Source organism: Protomyctophum parallelum (assembly GCF_964188405.1).
Source record: "Protomyctophum parallelum genome assembly, chromosome: 7".
Taxonomy (NCBI): domain Eukaryota; kingdom Metazoa; phylum Chordata; class Actinopteri; order Myctophiformes; family Myctophidae; genus Protomyctophum; species Protomyctophum parallelum.
In genome coordinates, this window is record NC_139705.1 from 18936062 (window position 1) to 18961785 (window position 25724).

Genomic DNA, 25724 nt, shown 5'->3' on the forward strand with positions numbered 1-25724 from the left:
TTCCCCTTTTAATTAAATAATGGCATTTTTAACTAAAAGTAAAGTAAAGCCAAAGTCATCTCCTCCTCGGTTCCGCAACGTGCCTACGACCTTAATATCCATGTTTGAATTCACCTTGGTATCATCATATTCATATTCATATATCTTCCACTGCAAACGATGTAAATGGGGAGGGGAGGGAGGGGGACTACGATTGATTCCATCAGCGTTTCTGTATACACCGTATGCTATGTGGGGTCATGGGCCTAATGTGTAGTATTTTGTATTTTACTGTATAGTTTTATTTACACTCACACTGTTCCAGTCTTGACTGTTTGTATGCATGTGTATATAATATAAATGTTTGTCTTCTAAAACTGCTTGTTCAGACTCTTTCTACACAATAAACCAGTTATTAAAAAAAAAAAAGAAGAAAAAAAAGGAAGTAAATTAACTACAGGGTAATTTCCTTAATACAAGTGGGCCGGTTGAGCTACGTGACATCCCTATTCAGAAACAACCCTCTGATCCTCATTTAATGAGGGCACAGGGGTCACAGCGCGGCACCAAACTGAAACAGAGAGGTCAGTGTCCATGAATGACACACTGAACCGTCCGCCACGGTTGGCCATGAACGAGAACTTCCTTCCGATAAATGAAAAGGCAGTGAAATGAAAACACAGTGAATTGTTAAACTGATTCTGCGTCAGCTCTCCCCCCCCCCCCCCCCCCCCCCCCCCACCACCAAAATTGTCGATCTTGAGATCACAACGCGGCGTGATGGGAAGTGTTGGTTGTGAGCTTGTAGATTGGCTAATATTGAAATATTTGATGGTTTTAGTTTTTTTTCGGGTTAAAGTGGTTAACTTTTGTCCCCGTCCCTGTGGTCAGGAAATATCTGCGTTTGATCTCTATTTATTGGATTTGGATGGAATTGTATGGCAGTGGCTTACAGGTTTGAAAAGTCTGACCTCATGACCTTCAAATCACCAGTTTAAATCCTGAACTGTGAAATTGTGTGAAAGAGGAAACGTGAATGAACACCGGTGTGTCCTACCCCGTCCATTTAAACTTCTGGAGCAGTCTATGGATGACCGTTTAAGGCTCCAACAATACCAATACAGTTGATCTTTCTTGAACTCCTGGTGGATAATATAATACTGCTGATCTTCTGTACTACCAGCTGAAATGGCTGATGCAGACCTGGTGGTACACCAGGTGAATGTCATTAAATCCCTGATGGAATAGGAGACCAGCAGTAATACCCAGGACCAGAGCTAAGGGCTGCTTTCTGTACCCAATGCCTGAACCCCCCCCCCCCAAAGTTTGTTTAACACTCATCCTGCCTTTCTACCCATTCCTCATATTCTTCCCTGCGTGTGTGTGTGTGTGTGTGTGTGTGTGTGTGTGTGTGTGTGTGTGTGTGTGTGTGTGTGTGTGGCCACTGGTGCTGTGGTGCGCCCAGGTCAACAGCGGCGGTTCTGGAAGAGCTGCTCTACGACAGAGTCGTCGGCCAGCGTGGAGATGTCGCCAAGGTCCCGCTCCCCGCACGCAATCTTACGCAGCACCCTGCGCATGATTTTACCTGGAGGAAGCAGGGCGGGAGACGGAGAGAGAGAGAGAGAGTTATTTGATGTGTATAATTTGCACGGGAACGTTCCCGATGTGCTGACAGACTGTACTGTAATCTGACCTGATCTGGTCTTGGGGAGGTTCGGTGCATTCTGGATGTAGTCCGGTGTGGCAATGGCACCGATCTTTTCCCTCACTGGAAAAAGACCATGAAAAATGGTTCGATCACGCACATTTACCAACCTTATGCAGTGGTTTGGTTTTTGCTATGCTCATTGTGTGTAAACAGACTACATTCACACACACACACGCACCTTGTCTCTTCAGCTCTGCCTCCAGTGTGATGTTGTAGGTGACTCCTGCAGTGAGCGTCACAAAGCAGTACAGACTCTCTCCTTTGACCGGGTGAGGTCTGCCCACCACCGCCGCTTCTGCTACAGCCTCGTGTTCTACCAGCGACGACTCTACCTCCGCTGTACTCAACAAATGACCTGAAGAGAGAGAGAGAGAGAGAGAGATAGATAGAGTATACAGAGAGAGAGAGAGAATACAGAGTACACAATGAAATCCTCAGTGTTAACTCCGAGACAAATTTAACCAAATTAACCCCTACCTTTCTGAGTACATTTGTACACTCTCAAGTTACAAAATGGATACATTAATAACACTAGGAAGAACTGTCACTTACTATCCTCAATGCTTGTTAACCTAACAAAAAACCCTGCATAAGCTGATGCGGGAATGCCTGGGCCATGGCTCAGCGGTCCAGACACAATGGACTCCCAATCTCGACGGCCTTTACTGCATGTCACCCCCCCATCTCTCTCCCAATTTCCTGTCTGTCCCTCCATGAAAAAAAAGGCGAAAGCCACAAAAGAAAAACATAAAAAAAAAGAAAACCCTTTCTCAACTTTTTTTTTAATTATTAGGAATTATGTTGATGAGAACATTCATACGCAGTATCTCATTAGAAATAAACGTCCTATCTTGCAGAAAGGGAGTGACACAGCCAGTTCCTATGGCTTTTTGGGGGTGCATGGCATGGAAAGGTGTGGTCCAGACAAACGCATACAGTATGTAGGTCCGGTCTGTCCAATCAGAAGCTTACCTGAGACGTTCAACATGTCGTCAATCCTCCCTGTGATCCAATAATAGCCATCCTTGTCTCTACGGCAACCTGCGGGATCAAACAAGCAACAGTAGACATTAATCATCAATAGACACAAGGATTCAACTTCCATTCTGTCCTAAAACGATTTCCATGACAAAATGCGTTGTTGCATTGTTCTTGGATGAGAATGGACAGAGTGAATTAGATCGGGTACAGGCTTTAGTTCCGACACTATTATTGGTCCGACAGTCATTAGACCGACAACCTACCTCAAACCTTAACCTAACCTACCTCAAACCTTAACCTAACCTACCTCAAACCTTAACCTAACCTACCTCAAACCTTAACCTAACCTAACCTAGCTCAAACCCTAACCTAACCTACCTAACCTACCTCAAACCCTAACCTAACCTACCTAACCTACCTCAAACCCTAACCTAACCTACCTCAAACACTAACCTTACCGCAAGCACTGGAGCAGTGCATGTTAGAGTCCGACTGTTGTTCCCGCATGTCGGAGTGACCCATAGCTAAGCCCCTCCCCAAACTGCTATGGTCCAATCACAGCTAAGCATAACATGGGTTCGACAGACGTCTCCATGAAAACTTTCCTATACGATTAAACATTGTTTTAAAAAAGAAATAACACGCACATATTTTATCAGTGCATATGGCAGGCCTTGTTGACAGATTTGGAAGAGATTTTGAAGGTCTGGTTCCAAATATGAACCAGTATTTAATGTGTAAAATGATATTTACATTGGAATGAATGAGCCCAGCTGGAACGTGTCTAAGTGGGAGAGAGCGGGGCTTAGCTAAAGGTGAAACCAGTAAAGAAAACCTCGATTTTAGTTAAAAAAATGTAAAATGTACCCAAATGTTTAATTCTTTGTCCCGCACCCGTTTTATGTGGCCGTGCGTGCAGTCTCTTGGACTAGCTCACTATGCCACAGAGTACAGAGGTTGTATGTTTACACACCAATGTCTCTGACTCAGTCAGTGTTTGAAAGAAGAAAGAAGTCCGCACACAGGCTCTGCTCCAGTGGTGTTTTGTTTTATTTAAAACGACTCACCGTCTCCAGTGACGTAGTAACCAGGGAACTTCTTGAAGTACGTGGTCTCAAACCTGGCATGGTTCCCGTACACCGTCCTCATTATACCAGGCCACGGCTGCTTGAATACCTGGACAAAAACACATACAGTATAGTCACATTCTGGAAACAATTATTCCACATGGATTACACACATGGATCTGCACTGCTTTGGCACAAGGTTGTATATACTGTATGCATATGGACTAGTTGTGTGCTTGTAGATCTGCCATTTTCTGTGCGCACCTAATTATAACTCAGGCTTAACACGACGAGATATATAGACAAACATAATGCTGAGGTTTACAACACAATTGTCCTCACCAGGTATCCTTCGCTTGGTCCCTCCAGCTCCTCCCCCGACTCATTCAAGATGGCGGGCACCACGCCGAAGAAAGGGAAGGTCTGACGCAGAAGAGGAAGAAACGGTTCCATTATTTTTATCGTTCATTCATCGCGGTCTGCTCCTTTATGACATGTTCTGATCTTAAAAGACTTCTTGGTCGGCTGTGTTTGAGGTGAGGCGTTATCTTTCTGTGCTTTTGCCGTTTTACAGCATCACTTTAGCATTGTGTAAATAAAGCTAAACCATAAAGAAACTGATAGTAGCAGACAGACTCTGAACTAATCATTATTCAAAGTGGCTCAATGGGTATAGTGGCCCAGGCCCAGGTTGGGGCTTCTATTGGCAGCGTAGATCAATGGTTAGAGCAAGGCACTAACATAGTCAGGTTGAGGGTTCTATTCTATTGGAACCCCCAGCCTGTAGTAAAATGCAGTCGCTTCACTGTACAGCAGGGTCATTAGTGTACCAATAAACAGAATACACTTACAGCTGAGCCTGGCTTCATGGGCGTGGCAGCAGGCAGAGGAGTCAACACATGTCCACCCTGAGAAACGAGACAAGACATCAGAGACAATTGAACACCTGGCTCTGACTGATTACAAGAAGAAACAACTAAATACAACAATAAAGGTTTTTTATCTCTAGAATAGTAACTAACGGTTTCAGTCTGCCAGAAGGTGTCCACTATGGGACATCTGCCGTCTCCCACGACGTTATAGTACCACTGCCACGCCTCGGGGTTGATGGGCTCTCCTACTGTACCCAGCACCTTCAGAGAGCCACGCGTATACCTAGAGAGAGAGGACAAGAGACATGAATAGAGAGAGACAGAAAGAGAGAGAAATGAATGAGGTAGAGAGAGACGATACGAGGGAGAGAGGAGCTGGCACGCACATCATGTTGATAACTGGAGAAGCTCTCGAAATTTACTCAACTCAACGTTGAGTCAACGTTCAAGTTTGATGATCTTCGAAAGACAGACAGGCAAACAGGCAGTCTTACTTGTGTACAGGATCATTGCCATACTTCATCAGCATTCTGATGGCAGTAGGAGCGGTGTAGAATTTGGTCACATGATATTTGTCCACGATCTCCCACATGCGACTCACATCAGGGTAGGTGGGCAGGCCCTCAAACTGCGCACACACACACACACACACACACACACACACACACACACACACACACACACACACACACACACACACACACACACACACACACACACACACACACACACACACACACACACACACACACACACACACACACACACACACACACACACACACACACGCTATTCTCATGACAAATGTAAGAGGGTGTGTGTTGGCAAAACAAACATGGTACTCAAGATGACTTCGCTGACATACGTACAGTAAAGGACAAGGTATATGAACTACTGAACAGCAGTTCTTTGGTCCAATCTAGGCTTCCATGCTTATAGACTAATAAGATCCATGTGTATAGTACTAATAAAAGGTGGAAAATCAACTGTGGATTATTAGAGTAGAGAACCAGAGGTAGAGGACTGAGTCATGTGAAGGTGTTGTGGGCCTCAACTAATTAAACAAGTAAGACGCGCAAACGCGGGAAGCGAACGCAGCTCGTAAATTGCAATAACAACAATTAGAATAAATTACGTACTTTTTTTTCCTTTTTAGTTAGTAATTTTTTTAAGTTTTCTACTGTGTGTGTGTGTGTGTGTGTGTGTGCGCTACAGCTGCGCCCTCTGGTGGCGGGCGGGTGGTGTCACAGCGGGACAGACACAGACATGATCTGCAGGGTCTCATAGTTAGTGCTCATTGCGATGGGAGATTGGTTAGACATATTTCCGGTTACTAACAACTGTGTAATTGGATAATTTCACCATTACATAATCGTGATACCTAAAATAACTCATTTGAATTGCTAGTTTCGATTAATTGTACAGCCACCCCAGTACCAGCAAGGGATGCATCATTTACAGCCTGCATAGTTGTGCATTATGTTACAGCCACAGGGGGCATTCGGAATGTAGTTTTACAAAAGCCGTAAGCAGTGGTTTGGTGGTCTCAGGAGCCACCTGCTGGCAAAGGATCATAAAGAGCCATGATGTCAGAGCAATATAAATGTCTTAATGACATTAATTAAAAGAGATATTATGACTTCAGAGGGCTCAAGAGGGTAGCAGCCTTATCTCCCAGCTACGTGGAAAAGTACTATCCACTCCCAATGTTTCATCATCATCACCTAAATCTGGAACTCATGACATACAGTAATGCCTTCAACCACTAGCTTCCCTATTCTGGAGGCGAACATTCGGCAAAAATAACAGACCTACAAGCTCACAATGCATTGCGACACGTAACTTGAGAGCTTGGACATCGGTTATTTACGGCATTATAGATAGATAGATTTGGTGTGGAGGAGAAATTTTAGGCCTGACCTCAAAATAAAATAAAAAAGTCTTCTAAATGCTCCAGTCTTCTGAAATAAAATTCTTCACTATTTTTCAAAAATAGCAGACCTACGAGCTTGTAGATCTGCTATTTTTCAATAGCTAAATTATAACATAATAATGTTTAAAACACCAAAAGGGGTTCCCGCCCAAAGTGGGTTAAGTGGTTCATACTAGTAGTTAGATATAGAATAGAAGTAGTCAGCAGAAACTCATGGAGGCTTTAATTCACAAGTTTCATTCATCAAGAACAAAATAATAATAATCAAATCCCGATGATTACAGCATGGTGTCAGGCTCCACTCACCAGGACACTGGTGGCCCCGTTGGCCAATGGGCCGTAGGTGATGTAGGAGTGGCCAGTGATCCAGCCAATGTCTGCAGTGCACCAGTAGATGTCATCGGGCTGGTAGTCAAACACCAGCTTGAAGGTGGTGGCAGCGTAGAGCATGTAGCCACTGACTGTGTGGAGCACACCCTGAAAGCAAACAGATAAGGTTAGGGTGTGTGTTGGTGTGTGTGTGTGTGTGTGTGCGCGCGCTCGTGTGTGCATGTGTGCGCGCACTCTGTAGATGGGACGATATGAAAATGACATGTCACGATTATTGCGCCAAAAAGAATTGCGATGAACAATAATATCGCAATAATCTAAATATGCTTAAAACTTAAAAAATGCACAAAAACCACATGTAATGAACCACCAGAATTTGTATTTTGGTGGGGACGTTCACCAAAAATATGCACTCTTTATTGGTCCGTTTTATCAAGTATAGAGGGTTTAAGTGGTACTGAATTTGCAGCTCAACAAAAGATAATTCAAAAGATAGTTCTCGTGTATGACGAAGGACAGTTTCATGATAAACTAAAATCTTCACGATACGATTATTGTGAGAGTTTTCTTATCACGAGAAACGATTATCGGCCCATCCCTGTGTGTGTGTAGCGTGTTATGTACCTTAGGTTTTCCAGTGGAGCCGCTGGTATAGAGAATGAACAGAGGGTCTTCGGAGTCACACCACTCCGGTTCACACTCGTCAGATGCGTCACACAGCAAGGTGTGCCAACACGCATCCACCGCCGGGTTCCATGGAACCTGGTAGAATACACACAAACACATGCAATCACAAACAAACACAGATTCATGCGCACACACACACACAAACCCATGCAATGACACAAAATGCACACGCACACACACACAGAAATATTTGTACAAATATTTGCAATTGGTACAAAAAAAATGTACAAACAGACAAGTGGCAGAAATACAAACAATATAAGCATCAGAGAAGTACCCCCAAAAAGATCATTCTCAATAAGACCATGAAGGACCAATCATCAACCGTAGAGAATGCAAAACAACTAAATGTCTCTACCTTGTGGAAAAAACACAAACCAAGAGTGAGAGAGAAAACGTCAGTTTGAAAATAGGCATGCTTCTCTAGCTACTGTCACTAAGAAGAAGTGAACAAAACAACAACAAGTGAAGAAAGTGTGACTAAAGCATCTAATCACAGTGGTTGTGCATGAGAGCGAATTAGGTTGGACTGTAGAAAAGTTACAGACATACAAGCAGGTCATGGTAACTTATTCCATGTCACATCATCAGAACGGGGGCAAACATGTTGTGAAATCAGGGGGTGACCAAAGCCCAATTTATATTTCATCGTATGACCCGTTTTTTTGCGAGTGACACCATCATATGATGAGAGTATACAGTAAATTAAACATGAGAGAAATACATTCAGGGGATGAGATACCAAGGACAGCACATCACTGAGATCACTATAAGAAACAAATGAGTTCAAAACTACAATTACTTTAAGTGGATGCTTGTTTAATCCAATTGGTACTTTATATGTGCCAGACAATATTGTTCAAACGCAGAGAGCCGAGTGGCTTCCGTTTGGTTAGCAGCTCGCCCCAGTTCTGATCCCAATTCGCCATCGTTCACACAGAAATACATTTGCCATAATGCTGGTCTCAGGGTTAGAGGCTAAAATGTAACAGAGCCAACTAATGATATACACCTTAAAGTGTGATGGAGCCCCGTGTTCTTTCATTCAACTAAAACAACAAGTATACTTTCTCTCATTTCAAATGGGGTTGTTTTTCTTTTTATTTACTTTTCTTTGCACTCGCTGCCCTTTTTATCACTGAACTAGTGGCTTCAAAATGAGTCTGTAGAGAAACCAATGGGTGTGACGTCAGGGATCCCTTACCCCATATATTTTACAGTCTATGAGATAAACACCCTGTGCCAGAGAGAGTTTATTACATGCCAGGGAGGTCAGACAAGACGCCACATTCAACAGACAGATTATCTGGCTGCTGAAGGAGAACACAGAACACCTCTGGTCCCCGACACAAATGGTGTAATGACCTACCCGGTAGTTTCCTGACAAACAGTGAGAATCAGGGGTCAGTCACCCGTTTCTTGATACAAGATTAAGTGAAAATTGTGTAAAGAGTAAGCCTTTGTATGAACACAGAAATAGTAATGTATACAAATGTGAATCGGCACTTGATTTATTTTCTTTTGTACAAACACTAATATTATATTTTCTCTAGTCTATGATATATTCTTGGCCATCCCACCAGGTGTTGAATAAATCCAGTGGGACCAGTGACTCAAATTCAATTGTATCCAGGCATGATGGTAATCAAATATGATGGTAATCGAATTATATTCTTAACAAGCCAAGACAAACATGACAGACCCCTGATTCACTGTGTGCACGTGTGTGTTTGTGTAAGGAGAGAAATGACCAGATAGCTAGATAGTTAGCAAAGACACACACAGCTCCACCCTTGAGAGACAGCTGGTCACAGGTTGCGTTACATAGTGTGCATGTAACACCTGGGACAAGCACAGGTGAAAATCAAACCCGCCTAAGCATATTTTTTAAACTCTACCGAGGAGAACATGAACATAAAAGACTGTTAAGCAAGGGCAAAGAAAGACAGGCGTTAGCTCCCAAAACCCACCGTAACAAACAGAATTCACACTTTATTCCATCAATCAGCAATTGAAATTTGGAAAAGATCAAGGTTTTTTTTTTTTTTCAATCAATAGAAATTATTATTATTTTTTTTTTTTTAGGCAAACATTTGTACTTTTCTCAAGATGTCATGATTCAGTTTTCTGAAGCATACTTACAGGAGTAATGAATTCTGCTTTCTGGAGTGGATTTTGACTCTTAAATAAATAAGATAAATGAGTTAGTAGGTTCTATGCAGGGGAGAAGAGTGACAATACCTGGGGGACAGGGCGTGTTTTCTTTACTTTGTGCTTCTCCTGCTACAGGGATGGATGGATGGATGGATGGAGGGGAGGAAGGAGCAGTTAATAGGAGAGGAAAATGTCAGAAACCAAAAATCATGAATGAACCCAAAGAGAAAGAAGCAGGGCCACAATGAAACAAGGTTTTAGAAGTGCAACTTAAATATATTAATCAAGTGGAGTTTCTCAATCTCTGGGGGTTAGGCTAAAGTCAGAACTCTTCAGCTATCACGTTTGTACATTTAGAATCCCTCTGAAAAAAGCTTCAGGGCACAAGCATGCTTATTTGCAAAGTCTTTGTGCCTTACAAAAGGCGATTTTTCAGTAGTTTGAAGACACTTTTGGCTAATCAATGTGCAACATGAGAGATTTGATCAGGCATGGATACAGCCTGATCGAAGACATTCAATACAAAATTTCCCAATACTAAGATTAAACAGCTTCAGGATTGTTCTGAAGTGAAAAGGGGTTCCAGTGAATGACTGGGAACTCAAGAGGAAAACAAGTTACATTAATCGACCATTTATGGGAGCAAAGCAATGGTGAATTATTTGGGGATAAAGATGAAAGCAAAATAATATGTGATGAAAAGGGGAATAGTTCCATTGTCAGGGTAAAGAGGTCTTCATGCACTGACTGTTGATCTTTACATAACACCTTCGCTACACATTCACATATAAGGTTGTTAGTACTTTTTATAGACTGGTAGCTGGTTTAGTTCAGCCTTCTTTTAATGTAGTCTGGCCTGGTATGAAATGACATGGTTGTTTGGTTCCCTCAATAGTCTAGAAGATCACTGGTTCTCAACCTTTTTTATTTCCAAGCAGCCGCAGTTTGACGCGCGTTAGGCCACGGACCCCCATTTGATATTATGTTTATCTCTGGGAACCCAAGCAACACTGTAAAATCAACAGTGTTGATTTAGGTTGGGTAAGAAGCCGTGTAAAAAAAAAAGGAACATTCCATTTCTAGACCCTCTTGAGTTACTAACCCATTTGTTTCCCATCTATCAATTATAGACCCCTGGGGGTTCCCACATTGAAAACCAGTGGTCTAGCTCCTCGGACAGTGGGCGTAATACTGTGTGGTAGGTTTACTAGGTTATGTTGTCTGTCCCTCCACATCACACACACAGGTCGACAGGTCCTAGGCTCTCTGTTTACACTGTAAAATCCTGTATGGGACATTTTTTTACACTCTCAAGAGTTCAATTAACGCTAAGAGATTTACAGTTCACCGTGTTCATTTACCTGCATGTCTGGGCAAGATCTCTTAGCAGGTGGAGATTGGGAGCCCTGTGGACTCTCTTCTGGTTCTTTAGAGAGGTGCTTCAACATAATGCACCTCTCCACTGGGAAACCCCTGGCGGAGCAGAGAGATGGAGAAATACTAGTGAGAGAGGGCCAGGAAGATTGAGATATTATGAAATATATTTGTTGCTGTCGGAAGGAAACCACTTAACTCAATTTTTGAAGTTATTTTTTTTGCATAAATCAGTGCTATTGATTGAACATGTGAACATGTGTTGATTAAAACAATATTGAACAAATGAAAAAGTAGTCAAAAGTGCACCAACTTTGATGAGGCCGTATTGCTTTGTTTTCAAAATGTAAGGTTTTCTTCATTTCCTGAAAAATGAATACCGGTACTTTTCATTTTCTGAATTTTTAACATTTTGGAGTTAGGTGGTTTCTTCCCAAAGATATACAGTATATATACCCATCCTGATAAAATAACTGCTTGTTAATATGCTTTTTTTAAATTACATTTTTATCCCACGATTTTGCAACCCATTTTTTCACCCAGTGTCAATTATCTAATGTAATCCTGGGCACTACACTTCCTCTGCCAACCTCGGGGGACAGCGGACTGACCTCATGCTTCCTCCTATGCATGAGGAGTCCAAGCTTTTTCTTTTCACCTGACAGGGAAGAGTTTCCACCGGCCGGACGTAGCGTGTGGAAGGAACACGTTAATCCAACCAGTTCCTTTCCCCTCCATCAGGCGCCCAGGCTGGCCAGGGGGAGGCAGTTTAGTGACCAGGATTACTGCATGTTTTTGTGAGGGTACCTACCCTATTGGATACGGTGAGAACATGCAAACTCCACACAGAAGGGCCCTTTCACCAACCCCGCCTCGGGTATGGGCACTGATGACGCGGAGGAGAGAATACGACCCCAGCACCCACAGCGTCCCCAGCGGGAATCGAACCCAGGACCTTCTAGCTGTGAGGCGACAGCACTACCGACTGTGCCACCGTGCCCCGTGATATACTTGTTCCGATTGGTCAGCTGCCGTATAACCCCTGGGGCAATCGACTCAAGCAAAAGCTGTCTCTCCTCCAGGAGTTCCACACCAGGGACCTCATTCACAACGGCGTTTACGCTCATATCATGAGTGGAGGGCGAGCGTACGGGCAAAGAGGCGGAATGAGATACACGGGCGATCCGCACAAATTAACCGATTACGCCACCTTCGCTGAAGGACACGTGAGCTCGTCGCAGCTTGATCGGATGGATAAATACGCAATCATTACGCATTTCATTTACACCTCGTCGTATACTGTATTTCCGTTGTGAACGAGGACCCAGATGACCAATGAGCACACCTCGGTGCTCAAAGAACTCACCATGTCAAGTATGACAAAGTATGACAAAATGTAGCTGCCAAAAACCGTTCAGATATAGTGTAGGATTCTCTGAGTTTATCCGGGCAACAAACAAACCAAACCATACAGCGTAAAACAGCAACCTTCAGTTCTGACGGTTCAAAGAATGTTCACATCATGTTCCGAGTCTCCCCCCACTCCCCCCAGCTATACCTCCCACTCTGTTGGAGAATCCCATCTATACCATTTATTTCGCTGTTAGTTAGTTGTTGTTGACAGTGATGTTAATCTATTTATTTAATTCAAGTTTATTTCTCAAATCGTCTTGTTGTATTTGTAAATAGAACAGCTATAGGCATGTGATAAGACTTGGGCACAGCTGCTTCACTCAGGCTGATTGCTTGTATATGCTCAGGCAAGGATAGTGTATAGCATATATAAGCACTAGTGTAAAGCACATCAAAAGCATGGCCATTAGCCCAAATAGCCTACATGTACATAATACAGTTAAGATCATTACATGTCTGTCTAGTGTCTCGGTGTGCCCGCGCAGCCAGCTTACTTGTCTTTGCATTTCTGCAGTGCCTCGTCAGCTATCAGCTTCAGAGTGATCAGCTTATCTCCTCTATAGAAACCATCTGAGAGAGAGAGAGAGACAAACACACACACACACACACATGAGAAATGGGGGAGTGCAGAAAAGAAAAGAGAGTGGACAGAAGAAAGACACAGAGCACTGCCACAGGGCCACTGAATCAGCCTTAGGGCCGATTCATACTCCTAACCCCCCCCCCCCCCCCCCCCCGAACCTCAAATGACGTCACATTGACTTTTATCCGGCTCTAAAATAAGAGTATGAATCGGCCCTAAGTAGTCATTCCTCTCTCTTTGTCTCTCCATGTATGGAGCTAATCGCTCTGTGCATAAATCCTAAACATTGTGGATATATGCGGTTCTCTGTATTGATACACATTTATATAGAATGTTTAAAATCATGAAAAACAAGTACCTTACGGCAACCCCATACAGAAGATGCAAGATCAAGTTAACCTTGATTTATTATTAGGGCCATTTTTATAACCGATTAATTATCCATCCCTAGTGAACATGGCAACCTAACTGGTGTGCATAGTTGAGCCTTCGACTTTCATGTGTGGTGTCTGAGTGGCAGTGTGTTTCAGTCCAAGTTCAAGTTGTTTTGTGTTTTCAGCACCGTCCGGACCCGGTGGACCATTTTGTAATCCAATGACACGTATTCATCCTAGATTACAAATTGGCTATTGGGCGGGACCACAACCACAGTCAGTCAGCTCCATATATGGACACAAAAAGGGGCATGGCCTGATGGCCATAAATTATACTGATGATATCAGCTATCTCCATATATGGGCATAAAAGGGACATGGGTGGCAAACCTAGGAACCGGAAGTTCCATGTATGGCTGGACCAGCTCGTGAAAAAAAAACATCATTTCTGAACAATTGCGCCCTGTAGTCATATAATATAATATAAAATAATATGAAAAGTTATAAATAATATTTCACAGTTTGTTTTCTAATAACTTGCTAAGATCTAAACAGAGGTACTTTGTGCTCTTTAGATACCTCTAGATACTGCTAGCAGGTATGCGGTTAGGCGCAAGCTTGGCTCAGGGAGGAGGACGCCCCTGCCATGCAGAGGACAAGGCACTTTGGATAATAACGTCATAATCCTGTGTTTGTAAAACGTACAGTGTACACATCGAAAAGCAACACAGCAGACAATATTATATGTCTTAGTTTCAAGTGGCCTTGAAATCAATAAAAAGATATGACATTTCATTAACATAAAGGGAAGGGAAATTTTTTCTTAACTGTTCCTTCTATCTGTCCTCCATCTTACTCCAGTTGTAATTTAAAATGCAACCACCATTAAAACAAGAATGACTCAGTCAGACTCATAACTGCCAGGTGTAGCGCCCGTTTTCGTTCGTTTCCAACGTTCTTTTGTTGGTTCACGCACTGTTTTATGGCTCCAGTTATCTCATAACATCAGCTTCTGTGTTGTTTTTTTATGTCGTTCACACTATGGGCTTAGAGGCAGCCTAGAGCAGCCAATCATGAAAAGGTGTCCATTACAGTCGTCAGTAGTGGTGCGTGCAAATGTAGTCCAGACGCTTTTAAAGCACCTGGCAAAAAACAGCTATATAAATTATATCGTGGATATAAAAGTTTATTATCATTGGTTGTAAGTAAGACTCTTCAGTCAAGATGTTTAACTGACTGACCCTGCTGTTTTTATAACCTGTTAAGGTTATAAAAATTGATAAAAAGAACGAGATCCTAGTGAGATTCCAGGTCTGTATCACAATCCATGCTCTCATAAGCTTCTTTACAAGGTACTAAAGTCTGGCTGTCAGGAGACCAGTCGCAATGAATGGACCCAGCTAGACTCATGGTGATCACTATCAGCTCACTGCACCTCCATGACTGGACAACACTGTGTGTGTGTGTGTGTGTGTGTGTGTGTGTGTGTGTGTCTATACTTGTGGGGGCCAAATATCCCCATTTGCCTGGGTCCTCAAATGAGAAATGATTGTTTAATGGATAACCCTTTTTTGTGCGTTAGGTTAACAATTCATAGTTGGGTTTAGGACTAAGCATTTAAATGGTTAGGCTTAGGGGTTAGGATTGGAGCTGATCTACAAGCTCACAATGCATTGAAGTATAACTCAGAATTTATGGTTAAAACTGGTACTTTAACCGTAAAAATGCGATTTGTAAAACAGCCTTCCTAGCCTTAGTAGCAGAGGATTAAGTGGTCCAGGCCTAGTGGTTGGCTCACCCACTATAAGCCTGCTAATCACACGTTTATTACTGCTTACAACTCAGTCAGCACCTCATGTTACACGCCTCAACCAGCCTCGGGCTCAGTCACAATCACTTCCCAGTCGGAGGTTTATTATGGCAAACTGATGTAGTGACAGGCAGCCAGGAGCACACACAGTCTTTCAACCTGACCTCAGTGTATCTGGTGTCGTGACTCAGATACAGTATATGGCTGCAACGTCATCCATTCCTGTCTTTCCAGTGTACTGTACATCTATGATGTCAGCGCAGCGGCATATAAGCTGAACTTGACTAAAGGTGTTTCTCCACCAAAGAGACTGTTTCCAACTCCAACAGAGTGCAACAAACTAGCATTTAAGTTCAGCACAAACCAGTCGGGTCAATGAAACATTGTTTTTGTGCATGCCAAGTAACGTGCAGTCTGCAGTGCTGGTTAAAACACTTTTAACCATCCCAGGGCTAACGCCCGGCTTAGCCTGTCGGCCCCGACCAAACAAGTCCGGTTGGTGATCGACGTCTGAAGTCCCGACCAGTTCCCGACCTGTCGATAACGCTGTGCCGACGATAAGTTGTTGGCAGGAGACTATCCAACTCCTTCCGCGGCCGATGTCGGTGCGGTGTGAAGCTACCTTAAGTGAAACTTCAACTTGAGTACCATGATTCTATACAGGTACATGTATAGACAAATGTAATTATACTTTGTTGATGATGTTGGATGCTGCGCACAAATAGTCAACCTAAAAGTTTGCGACGCATTGTGAACTTGAAGATGAGCTATTTTTGGTGACTGTTCTGTGACAACATATTAATTAGACATAGGGAAATAGTCCATTTCTGAAGAAACACCAAGTGGGTATTGTAATGTGTGCCATTTGGTTCAGCGACAGTTCCTGCAGGGATTCTGTGCTCAACCACACACCAACAGTAATTATTTTACTAATAACATTTGGTTGAAAGCATTGTACACACATGATCAGAAGAAACAGACTAAATGTAATCTGTGTGCCAATCATAACAAAAGTGCTTCACAAGAACAATGTGGGTGTAACAAATAGATTAAAAACATAAGACTAATAAGAATGATGATAATAATAATTTCTGTGACATCATACAAATAGTGGCATGAGTTGTGATCTTTAGAAGGGACATACAGTGCATACAAACCAGTTTCTAAAAACTTTTCTCTTCATTTATGAAAACACTGGCCACCACATGCTTTGTGGGAGGCCAGTGGGCAGGATCAGATGGTTTGGAGGAGCAGCAAGCTAAAGCTCACTGCCGCAGAACATAAAGAGCATCAGCAGCCATCTCCTTTTTTAAGATAAGGGTCAAAATATGACTTTTAGAAAATGTTGCAGACTAGTATGTTCAACTATATTAGTAATGTGATCATGTATTTATGCCGTAGGTAGTGTAGCTCTTCTTCGTTTAATTTATTGATGTACGGTTTGCATGCATGTATTTTGTTGCGATATTGTTTGTCCCAGACCAAGCACCACAATGGAATTGAGAGTGTGTGTGTGTGTGTGTGTGTGTGTGTGTGTGTGTGTGTGTGTGTGTGTGTTTGTGTGTCTCACCTGCTGTGATTAGCAGTGAACACTGGGAGTCCATGATCCTCTCACAGAGAGATTCAGCAGAGAAGCCTGCGAACTGGAGACATGAAAGCGCACATAGGACTGTCACGATCATGAAATTGTGTTGAATTAATGGGTTTTTTCTGCACTGAATGTTTGGCATTTAGGCTTTCATAAAAAACAAAAATTGCACAGGGAAGATATAACAAATAACTGACAATGTCTGGTACCAATAATACAAATAATAATGTACCCAAAATAGGCCAAATTTAATAATGTTAAACTTTCAAATCAAAATGTTTAGCAAATAGCAGATCTAAAGGTTCACACTGTGTTGAGTTCATGTCTTGTGAGCTTGTAGATCTGCTATGTCCACCATTTTTGGAAATGGTGGACACACACACAAAATAAAATGAATGACTGGATGTTTCCATGTCTGGTCCAGTATAGGTGACCAACTTAGTGAGTAATTCATTTATGATACAAGGTCTGTTGCTACAAGGTAAATACAATGACTGCAGTACAATAACTAAAGGGCTTTTCACATGTGGAGCGACGTCACACCCACTTGGTTCCCGTGCAAAAAAAACACAAAATGGCAGAAAGTCTTATCAGGCAGATTTTTTTTTTACTCTACAACCTACAGTTCAGGAGTTCTAGGCCATAATGTGAAGCGGCCTGTTATAGCGCCAGCAATGAGGACGATCAGAAAATAAATTGGGGTGGAGGTTATTATTCCTACACACTGAATTCAACAACTTGACAATGGATGTCTGCGCAATAGTGATTTGATTAAAATTACATAAATCATGACACGTCACGGCACAGTTCCTGAATGCAAGCATTGTGGAAATCATTAACTGAATTGTCCAAAGTGAGCGAGATTAAGTCAGTGAGATGTTCTGAGACATTTTCGGTTCATTTCAAAGCACTATTAGGTACGTTTAGTCGCTTCCCTTGTGAAAAGCCCGTAAGGATGATTTTCAGATGGTTCATTATATTTCACATTTAGCTGACCACTATGGAGTGCACGGCTCCGATGCGGACACAGGCCAACATGGCTACCACGAGCTCTACCACCATGGGCATGTAGATGGACACACGGTCTCCCTTCTTCACTCCTGAAGACATACAATGAGCAGAGGGACAGACAATACTAAAATAACGTAGATTTGTTATAGCTTGAACGACAACAGTAACAGACGTTTTTATTGAAATTAAAGCAGTTTTGCCCATGCACTATACACTGTAAAAACCTCAAGTGTTCATTTAGGCATTAATGTGTGTAATATTGCAGTATCATATGACAGAAGTACCTTGTGACTTCAGGACGTTGGCAAATTTACAGACCCTGTGGAGTAGCTCTCTGTAGGTGACTGTGAGTTCATCTCCAGGCTCATTACCTTCCCTTCAAAGTAAACACACAAACACAGACATTTTATGAGCCCCCTTAAGCCAGGTACCTTCGAGAAAACATTTACTGTACATTTAAACACACTTTCCCTCTGGGAATCAAAAATGTATTCTAGGTATATCTGAAGCTTTCATCCAAAGTGACTTTCCTTCCAGACCCAGTAAGAGCTTGTGTGTACACACACACACCCCTCCAACTACTTCACCACATCGTTTAACTATACAACAGGCATGCGCCCACCACACACACAGTCTCTTTAACCACAATGAGCAGTTTGAGCATTAAACAACCACATTAAAACAAACGCGCACACACGGTGGCAGCCACAATCAATCAATCAAAGACGGGATAATAATTTTGCACAGTTGTGAAATACAGGCTGCATTCCAAACTTTCCCCTTTGTCAGAATAGAAAATTAGTACAGAGGTTTTTAAAAGGAAGGCTGAAGTTGCAAAACCATCAATTGCGTCCATGTACTTGGCTAACGCACACAAACACAAATTATACAGCATATGTCCTCAAACCAATTTGTTCAGATGTTCACTGCACAACCAAAGAGACACTTTCCTAACTTGTATGGTTAAGCCAAGTAGTAACATCGGTGGCCTCATGTTAAAATGTAGATGTACATTACATGGACAGTTGGACACCCATGCGCACACACAGACAAGCAAACATCACAATGTCTGTCTCTTCAATGGACTCAAAGACATGCATGCACGCACACAGACATGGAAAAATCTCACTTAAGTACAGGCACACAAGACACTTGCTAATGACCGTGTCCTGAGCAGACACTGTCGTAGATACGCTGTGACGCTGTCTCTTCTTATTATATACAGCACCGTCTCCCTGTCTCGCTCTGTCTAGAGACAGAGAGATGAAAAGAGATGAGAGGGTGGAAGTGAAAGGAAGTGCAGAGAGATAGAGACAGAGAAATAAAGCTAGAGAGAGAGTATTAGTGATTGAGTGAGTGAGTGAGTGAGAGAGAAAAAAATGACAAACTAATTTGGAGAGGATCCAATGATCATTGCATGATCAATGATCATTGCATGTAAAGAGCACAGCTCAACTGTGAGACTGCCTTGTTAAATGTGCATGTGTGGTGTTGTTGTGCAAGGCCTACAGTGGCGTGTGCAGACACAGTCTCCTCAAACTAATTTGTTCAGGTTCCAATAAAAAAGTAGTCATAAAAAGTAACAAATGTTGATTTCAGCAGCAACAGTTAGCCAATCCTTGCCACTTTCTACAGCCCTGTCCAAGAACACCAGTCAACACCCTCGATAAGAGAAAGTGAGTGTCTCTCTCTCTCTCTCTCTCCAGGCAGTGTGTTTGTGTCCCAGTTGGAATACTTGTGCATTTTTGTGTGTTTGCCTCACAGCATGAGTATGCACTCCTCTCAGCAGAGACAGCATGTGTACCAAATTGTGTCTCACACACACACAAACACAAACACACACACACACACACACACACACACACACGAGCGTTCATCCACTTTAGGTCTTAAATAATATCTATCTAAGCTTGAAAAAACTGAGGTCCACCACCATTGACCCAGTCAATATCTCGACGACACTGCAATAATAAATGAGGGCAACCTCACTCTTCCGAGAATAAATAAAGATTTAATTGAATTAGACACCACCCGTTATGTAGCCTGAAAGAGACCTATGGTTTCTGGACATAGAGCGGCGGACCATCTCTCGGCCGAGACAGCCAGAGACTTCCTATTGGTTCACCAACCTATATGCTCGCCTCCCCACCCCCACGCCCCCCCTCTGCTCCCGACTCCACACAGTGGAGAACACTGACGTCACCACATTTGGCGTGACGGCGACGCCCCTCTACACTCTTATTGGCTAGCGAAAATCAAGGTTCACTCCGCTCGTATGCAAGTTCTCATGCATGTCTCGCCCACACGTTTTTTTTCTCCTTTAAAACAAAACGCCCGTGGTCTCCGGAGCCAAACGTTATGTAACCACAATTAATTTCCTAACAGCACTCATGCCATTTTCCGGCTGTTTTGAACAAAAGTGAAGCCAAATCATGCTAGGAAGAGATGTTTTCTGGCCGAGGTGAAGAAACGTTGAGCCAAATCATGCTAGGGGAACAGATGGAATGAGGAGGAGCAATCATTTAACCTTTGTCTAGAGAGTGCTTCATGCCGTATTTGTCAGTTGCTGAAAACCATTCGTAGAGTCTGTGCGCACATCTTTATCAAGCAAACACCTGCAAACTATAACACTGTGACAGATAGTTAACTGGAGCAGTCAAGTCAAGTGAGGAGAGCCGAGTTCATCACGGTGAAGTGGCTTTCACACAAGCACTGATAATCTTGAAGTTATTCAGACATTAACTGCTGGGGCTGTATGTATGAAAGCAAATGTCAAACTTACTAGGACCTGACATGAAACAGAGTAACAGACTTCAAGCTTCCAGCTCCCTTGTTTTAATAATAATAATAATAATAATAAATGTTTTGAACAGCGCAATGTGTGAATGGACAAGGTGATAGCCGGTGAATTTACCTGAGTGAGTTGATGACATGACAGTTGCAATGCATGATAAGGAGGATTTTATACATCCCCACATAGACGTGTGTGTGTGTGTGTGTGTGTGTGTGTGTGTGTGTGTGTGTGTGTGTGTGTGTGTGTGTGTGTGTGTGTGTGTGTGTGTGTGTGTGTGCGTGCGCGTGTCTCTCCTGTGAAAAGTCATAAGAGAATGTGCGGCTGGTTGCAGCAAATGAGTATTGAAAAAAATATTCAGAATCAAATAGCCCTATATTGGAAAAAACAACACATTTAAAACACTTAAAAATGCAAATGTTCATGCAGACATGCACCACACTATCCATCCATAATCTGTTGTTTGCCTACATTCACTGTGCTGGAACACACTACATCTCCTATGCACAACTACATTTGTTGAGGTGGTTAAAATACATATCTACTATCTCCATAGCAATGCCTCATTCGCTTACAAGCGAGAGAAAGAACAAGCACTCTGAGCAGAGGACATTCAAGTGTTTATTATGAAAAGTTGGGCCTTTATCTCCTATTGTGTGAATAGCAAACAAAAGGATTTTTGCTTCCTAGTCTCTAACAACACTAAAAAAATAAAGAAGTTGCCTGTTTGGGTAAACAGAGAGCTAACTCCAATACCCTCAGAATATTTATTTTACTTGACCCAGGCAATCACAAACTGCTCATGTCAATGGCTGCAACACACACACATGCACATGCGCACACTCTATAAAAAGTGACCCATTAATAGAGCACTGCTCTGTTAGCACTTAGGCCAGGGATAGATGGAACAAAAACGCCACGGACAGTCTCTCATGCAGCCACAAAGACCCTGAGGACATAAAGACTTACTAAGGAGTAATGTGGAGTTAGGAATAAGAGCCACTTTCCATTAGAAGTAATCTTGCCAGGAGCAGACAACTAAAGTAACAGGCTAGAAGTGTAGAACTGGGGACCGAAGGTTAACCCACACAAGAGGAGAAGGGAGGCATTACATAAAAGCTTTTACTTTGACAGCAATGTTCTCAAGGATAAAATATAGAACTTATAACGCGTACTTTGTATGAGAGAACTTGATTGAAGAGACATTGCATAACACTGACATTACTTTTAAGCATTTAAAGCACACATAACTAGTTTTTTGTGTCCATAAAATAGCCCAATGGCCCAACCTCCTAGAGAGCCCCTCTGTAAAAAGAGAAATACTGGCAAAACAGATGAGAGAGTAGGAGAATTAATGGGGATGAGAGTGTACGCGATGAAAAATAGCAACACTAGAGAGGTGGCAGAGAGAAAAGACAGAAAGAGAGATGGAGAGGTTGGGGGGGGGGCAATAAGAGAGAGTGTGAGTCTGGAGAGAGACGACAAGGGAATATGAGTCTCAGAGAAAAACAGAGAGGCAGAGATAGAGAGCAAGAAAGAGGGAGAGAGAGAGAAAAACAGAGAGGCAGAGATAGAGAGCAAGAAAGAGGGAGAGAGAGAGAAAAACAGAGAGGCAGAGATAGAGAGCAAGAAAGAGGGAGAGAGACATAGACAGGGAAAGATGCATAGAGCAGTGTGTGAAACGAAACGAGCGCTCCCGTCTGTTACTGGTTTTGGCTTGGGAATAGCTTACATTTGGCAGGTACTGAGTGTGAAGAAAAGGAGGGAATGTGAGTGAGAATGAAAGACAAGAGGATGACAGTACATCCATTCATAGTCTTCTCCTCTGTTGGCATTCCATCCCATTGTTCTGCAGAGGCTCCCCCACACCGAACACAGTAACACAATGAGACCAACCAGAGACAGAGAGTGGGGACCCATTTAAGCAAGCATACACACCACACACATTAAAATCCTCAGTGTTAATTTAACTCTGGGAGTATACACTATCCATTTATAAACAGAGTTACACATGGATAAATGAACACTGAGGATATTGCCGTGCACTAAACAACAGGGTCAGAGAGGGAAGTGGTCAAGCACAGTACTGGCCCCATTTTTAACCCACAGCTCCCACACTAACCAGTAGAAGGCCACTTTGTCTCCCAGTTTCCTGTCGTGGACATTGCGGTCCAGGAGGTTGTAGCAGATGTTGGTGCAGGCTCCCTCCATACACTTAATGAAGATCTCTCCTTTGGTCACGTCAAAGTTGTAGTCCAGCACGCTGCCTGTGTGCTTCGTCTTCCAGAAGAAGTCTTTGGCGATGTCTCCCCAGAACTCTGGAGCACAGGAGGGAACAGCGTAAATGAGGATCTAGAACCATTGCTTAATTGTGAAACGGAGGACATTTAAGAGAAAACATGAACCTATACAGTATATGCATCTGAATATTTGCATGGGTAACGAACTACTGGTCCTGGAGAGAGATTTAAGGTCATCATGCTGCTGTAGTAGTAGTAGTAGTAGTAGTAGTAGTATTAAAGAACAGAACAGAGTATATATTGTATCAACACATACAGTAAGGAAACCAGTCTTGACCACACAACAATTAGTACAATAGTGACAGATAGGGCTGGGCAGGGCGTGGGCGGTATGGATAAGAATATAATAAATACCTTGATATCAATCACTCACACACACACACACACACACACACACACACACACACAGTAAGATTTCCTTGCCGTCTCAACAAACAGGGAAACAGGTTGGATTACATATCTAATTGCACCGTTTAATTCATAGCCTGCAGATTCTATCTTAAACTAAGTGTTTAGTTAAATACGTTATCTTTGTAAACAATCCAAAGAATCTTTGCCTCAAACCACTCCGCACCCAAAACACTCGTATTGTGAAGAAGAGTACTACAATCAGTGTCAGAAGTTGATAATTCATCTTTTGGGTGACTTGACTTCGTCCGGCGATAGCCAATGAAATTCAAGTGACGCTTGCCGTTGTTCTCCCGCTGTTAAAACGCACTGTCACAGAATCTCACTTTATAAATTCAGAGAGTACGTCATCTACCGTATAGACGAATTCAGAAACGGGTCTCATGGTCCCAGCTTACGTTTTTCCTGTAGGCGGAGCCAACATAGCTGCGGCGTAAACCTGCACCTCTTCTACTACAGTGAACGGTAGAGTGACTGATGTTAGTCTGCATCAAATGTTACTCTTTTACCTGCTTTTTACTAACACTAACATTACAAAGATGCCCAGAACATCGGGATGAACCTGTGTAGTTTATGGCTGCTCCAACAGTAGTGGCAACATAATGTTCATAATTTTGCACATTTATAAATCAGAGCATACAAATAATCAAATGGAACCATGCACATAGTTAGTGCGAAGTGCGAGTTGCGACCGAAGGTCAATACGTCCGTTGGTCACTGCCAATCCATCACGCCTCGAGTCGTGACATCTCGTATAACATCATGGAGATTCTTAGATCTCCATATATGGATCTGACATAGTGACGTCACGTGACATCATGGAGACCCTTAGATCTCCATATATGGTCGTCAGTCCATCACGTTTCGTGACATCACACCTCGTGACACGCTCCATATGTCAATCTGACATCATCAAACCCTGGATAACCAAACATGGAGAAGACTGGATCAGCACCCAGATCTGCATAATGGAGCGGGCCAGGAACTCTACATCTGACCTCAAACCTCTCAAACCCTTAGATCTCCATAATGAGCTGACCTGTTCTGACATTCCATATGTTGATCCTTCCCCACCCGTGACTAACTATTTTGAAGATGTCTTGTTTGTCTGCTTCGGTATATGCATTGACATTAGAGTAAAAAATCCAATAAACAAAACGTTTATCACACACACACACACACACACACACACACACACACACACACACACACACACACACACACACACACACACACACACACACACACACACACACAACTTGTGGCAGGTGCCTTGCATTGCAATAACCTGGCTGCTGGCAGTTCTGGATTCAATGAGATTTCCCAGATCCTCTTTACTTCACTATACAGTAATAGTAATACATTAATACTCATAATCATGTATACATTAATCATCCATGTCTTACAGAGTTACATGTACAGTGTAATAACACGGAGCCAATCAGCACTCACCATCTGGGCTGTCAATGGATTTGACATAGAGTTCTTTGTATTTGTCAAAGTTGGGGACGTGAGCCTCCTTTTTCAGGTCCTCCGATGCGTGGAAAACGTCCTCCTTGGGCGCTTTATCGGGAATCATCTCGACAGTCGACTCGTATTCAGACACTGACTGAGTCTTTTCAGATAAATGTGTAGATACCTGATCTGTGGCGAGAGGACGAGTTCAAAATGAGCCTATTGAAATCGATCAATAGAACAATAAGAACCAGGCTGTTGTCAGAAGACGTGACCGTCGTAAAGCGGGACAACAGATCGGGGACAGATGGTGCGGTTACACCGATATAAAGCTCGTAACTAAGTTCAATCACACTTCCTTGTTTTTTAAGATGCTGTCCTCTCCACAACGATGCATTTAATTTATTTAAAGAATAAAATAAAATGACTGATTCATTCAAATCAAAAAGTCTTTATCCCTACAACTGCAGCCGTTTTGTTGACCAAATAAAGCGTATTCCGTTTTGCAGCTCCTCCAGGCGAGTACCTGACTGTTTATTTTTCCAGTTATGCGTGTTGCACACACACACAGGACAAGCAAGCACTGTAGTCAGTAGTCACAGTGTGCAGGCTAACAGGCTAAGCTAACAGAGTCAGGAAACGAGAAATGCACTTGAAACCAAACCAACCAAAGCGCACGCTTTTAAGACCACAGGAAGAGAGCATTCGTGCTGCAGGTTTATGGACGTCCTCGGTGGTTTGGGTCACTGGTTTCTCCTCCTCTCCAGTCCTTTTCTATTGACAGCAGGGACAAGGAGAGAGACGTGCATGTAGTAGCCCAGTGGATTACATCCCATCCTGTGGATGGACCGCCGTGTTGTGATTGGCTAGTTGGTTCAAATCAAATCAAGCTTTATTTCACATTTT

General features: G+C 42.7%; 1 protein-coding gene across 2 annotated transcripts; it reads right to left on the minus strand.

Moving 5' to 3' along the window:
* Positions 1-1391: 1391 nt before the first annotated feature.
* acss2 (acyl-CoA synthetase short chain family member 2) lies at positions 1392-25633 on the minus strand. Of its 2 annotated transcripts, XM_083769353.1 has the most exons (20): positions 25487-25633; positions 24816-25007; positions 22778-22973; positions 18149-18240; positions 17850-17953; positions 16836-16908; positions 12993-13068; positions 11073-11184; positions 9799-9840; positions 7495-7632; positions 6847-7017; positions 5102-5235; positions 4758-4890; positions 4587-4643; positions 4078-4158; positions 3736-3844; positions 2660-2728; positions 1866-2042; positions 1673-1747; positions 1392-1564 (listed from the first exon to the last, which is right to left on the minus strand). In XM_083769353.1, exons 1-20 carry the CDS (start codon positions 25521-25523, stop codon positions 1446-1448), a joined length of 2187 nt encoding a protein of 728 aa, XP_083625479.1. In that variant the 5' UTR covers positions 25524-25633; the 3' UTR covers positions 1392-1445. The 2 variants fall into 2 exon arrangements, with proteins under 2 accessions (XP_083625479.1, XP_083625480.1); XM_083769354.1 differs by lacking the exon at positions 9799-9840.
* Between the last annotated feature and the right edge of the window lie 91 nt (positions 25634-25724).

Coding starts and splice junctions, on each gene's coding strand:
- acss2 (XM_083769353.1), bottom strand. CDS start 25,523: ATGCTCTCTTCCTGTGGTCTTAAAAGCGTGCGCTTTG. Junction 5,236..6,846: donor ACGGGGCCACCAGTGTCCTG/GTGAGTGGAGCC, acceptor GTGTGTGCGCAG/TTTGAGGGCCTGCCCACCTA. Junction 1,565..1,672: donor CCTCCCCAAGACCAGATCAG/GTCAGATTACAG, acceptor TGCTTCCTCCAG/GTAAAATCATGCGCAGGGTG.